We start from the raw sequence: 662 nt of genomic DNA on the forward strand, positions 1-662 counted from the left end.
CCAGGACTTGCCCCTCCTGATAACCCACCAGTGGGCGGCCCAGTGGCGAGTTGACAAAGTCATCATCGATTCCTGCATTCGTGCGTTCGAATACACTAGTGGTGAGGAGGAGGCGCAATTAATTGCGTGTATAAAAGCTAAATCCGGGTCCAAGAGATTAAGTGGGTCGATGGCCCAACAAAGGTTCTCGTTATAAAAATATATATATATATATATTTTACTGATATCTTTGACCTCACCCTCGACACATATACGCGTGCGCGCACACATATGTGTGTATGTATATATATGTACACATTTTGATCCATTTCCAGTTTCATATGGATGGCAATACTGTCTGTTGCATAAGCTTTCAGAGACCCCAACGACATTGCTCAAGCCCGACGAAGCGGTCTTCTTCAGAATCGGCAAATTCTAGGGTTTATCAGAAACGTACCCGCGCGGCGACAAATCAACCTAACTTCAAGTTGGTATCATCTGATTTCATCATTTTCTTTTCTTAGTTCGATCTGAAGCAATTCAAGGTGAATCGTCCACTCAGCCTTATAACTGATCTGCTTAATTGAATTCGGTGTATGAATATCTTCACATCTGAAGAGGATTTAGGAAAGAGAGAGAATGAGCGATGCGATCGGGGACCCGACGACGGCGGGGGGAGGCAA

The 662-nt window shown here is 44.6% G+C and overlaps 1 protein-coding gene across 2 annotated transcripts in view; it reads left to right on the forward strand.

Moving 5' to 3' along the window:
- The first annotated feature begins 253 nt into the window (after window positions 1–253).
- Window positions 254–662, forward strand: part of LOC104803276 (AUGMIN subunit 1-like) — a 2,800-nt gene continuing 2,391 nt past the window's right edge. Inside the window, exons 1-2 of one of the 2 annotated variants that reach the window (XM_010527188.1) lie at window positions 254–470; window positions 598–638. In XM_010527188.1, the coding sequence (XP_010525490.1) occupies window positions 619–638 (20 nt within the window). In that variant the 5' untranslated portion in view covers window positions 254–470; window positions 598–618. The remainder of the gene's footprint in view (window positions 471–597; window positions 639–662) is intronic. The other variant, XM_010527187.1, reaches the window with a different exon arrangement.

Source organism: Tarenaya hassleriana, unplaced genomic scaffold, assembly GCF_000463585.1.
Source record: "Tarenaya hassleriana unplaced genomic scaffold, ASM46358v1 Cleome82, whole genome shotgun sequence".
Lineage (NCBI taxonomy): Eukaryota > Viridiplantae > Streptophyta > Magnoliopsida > Brassicales > Cleomaceae > Tarenaya > Tarenaya hassleriana.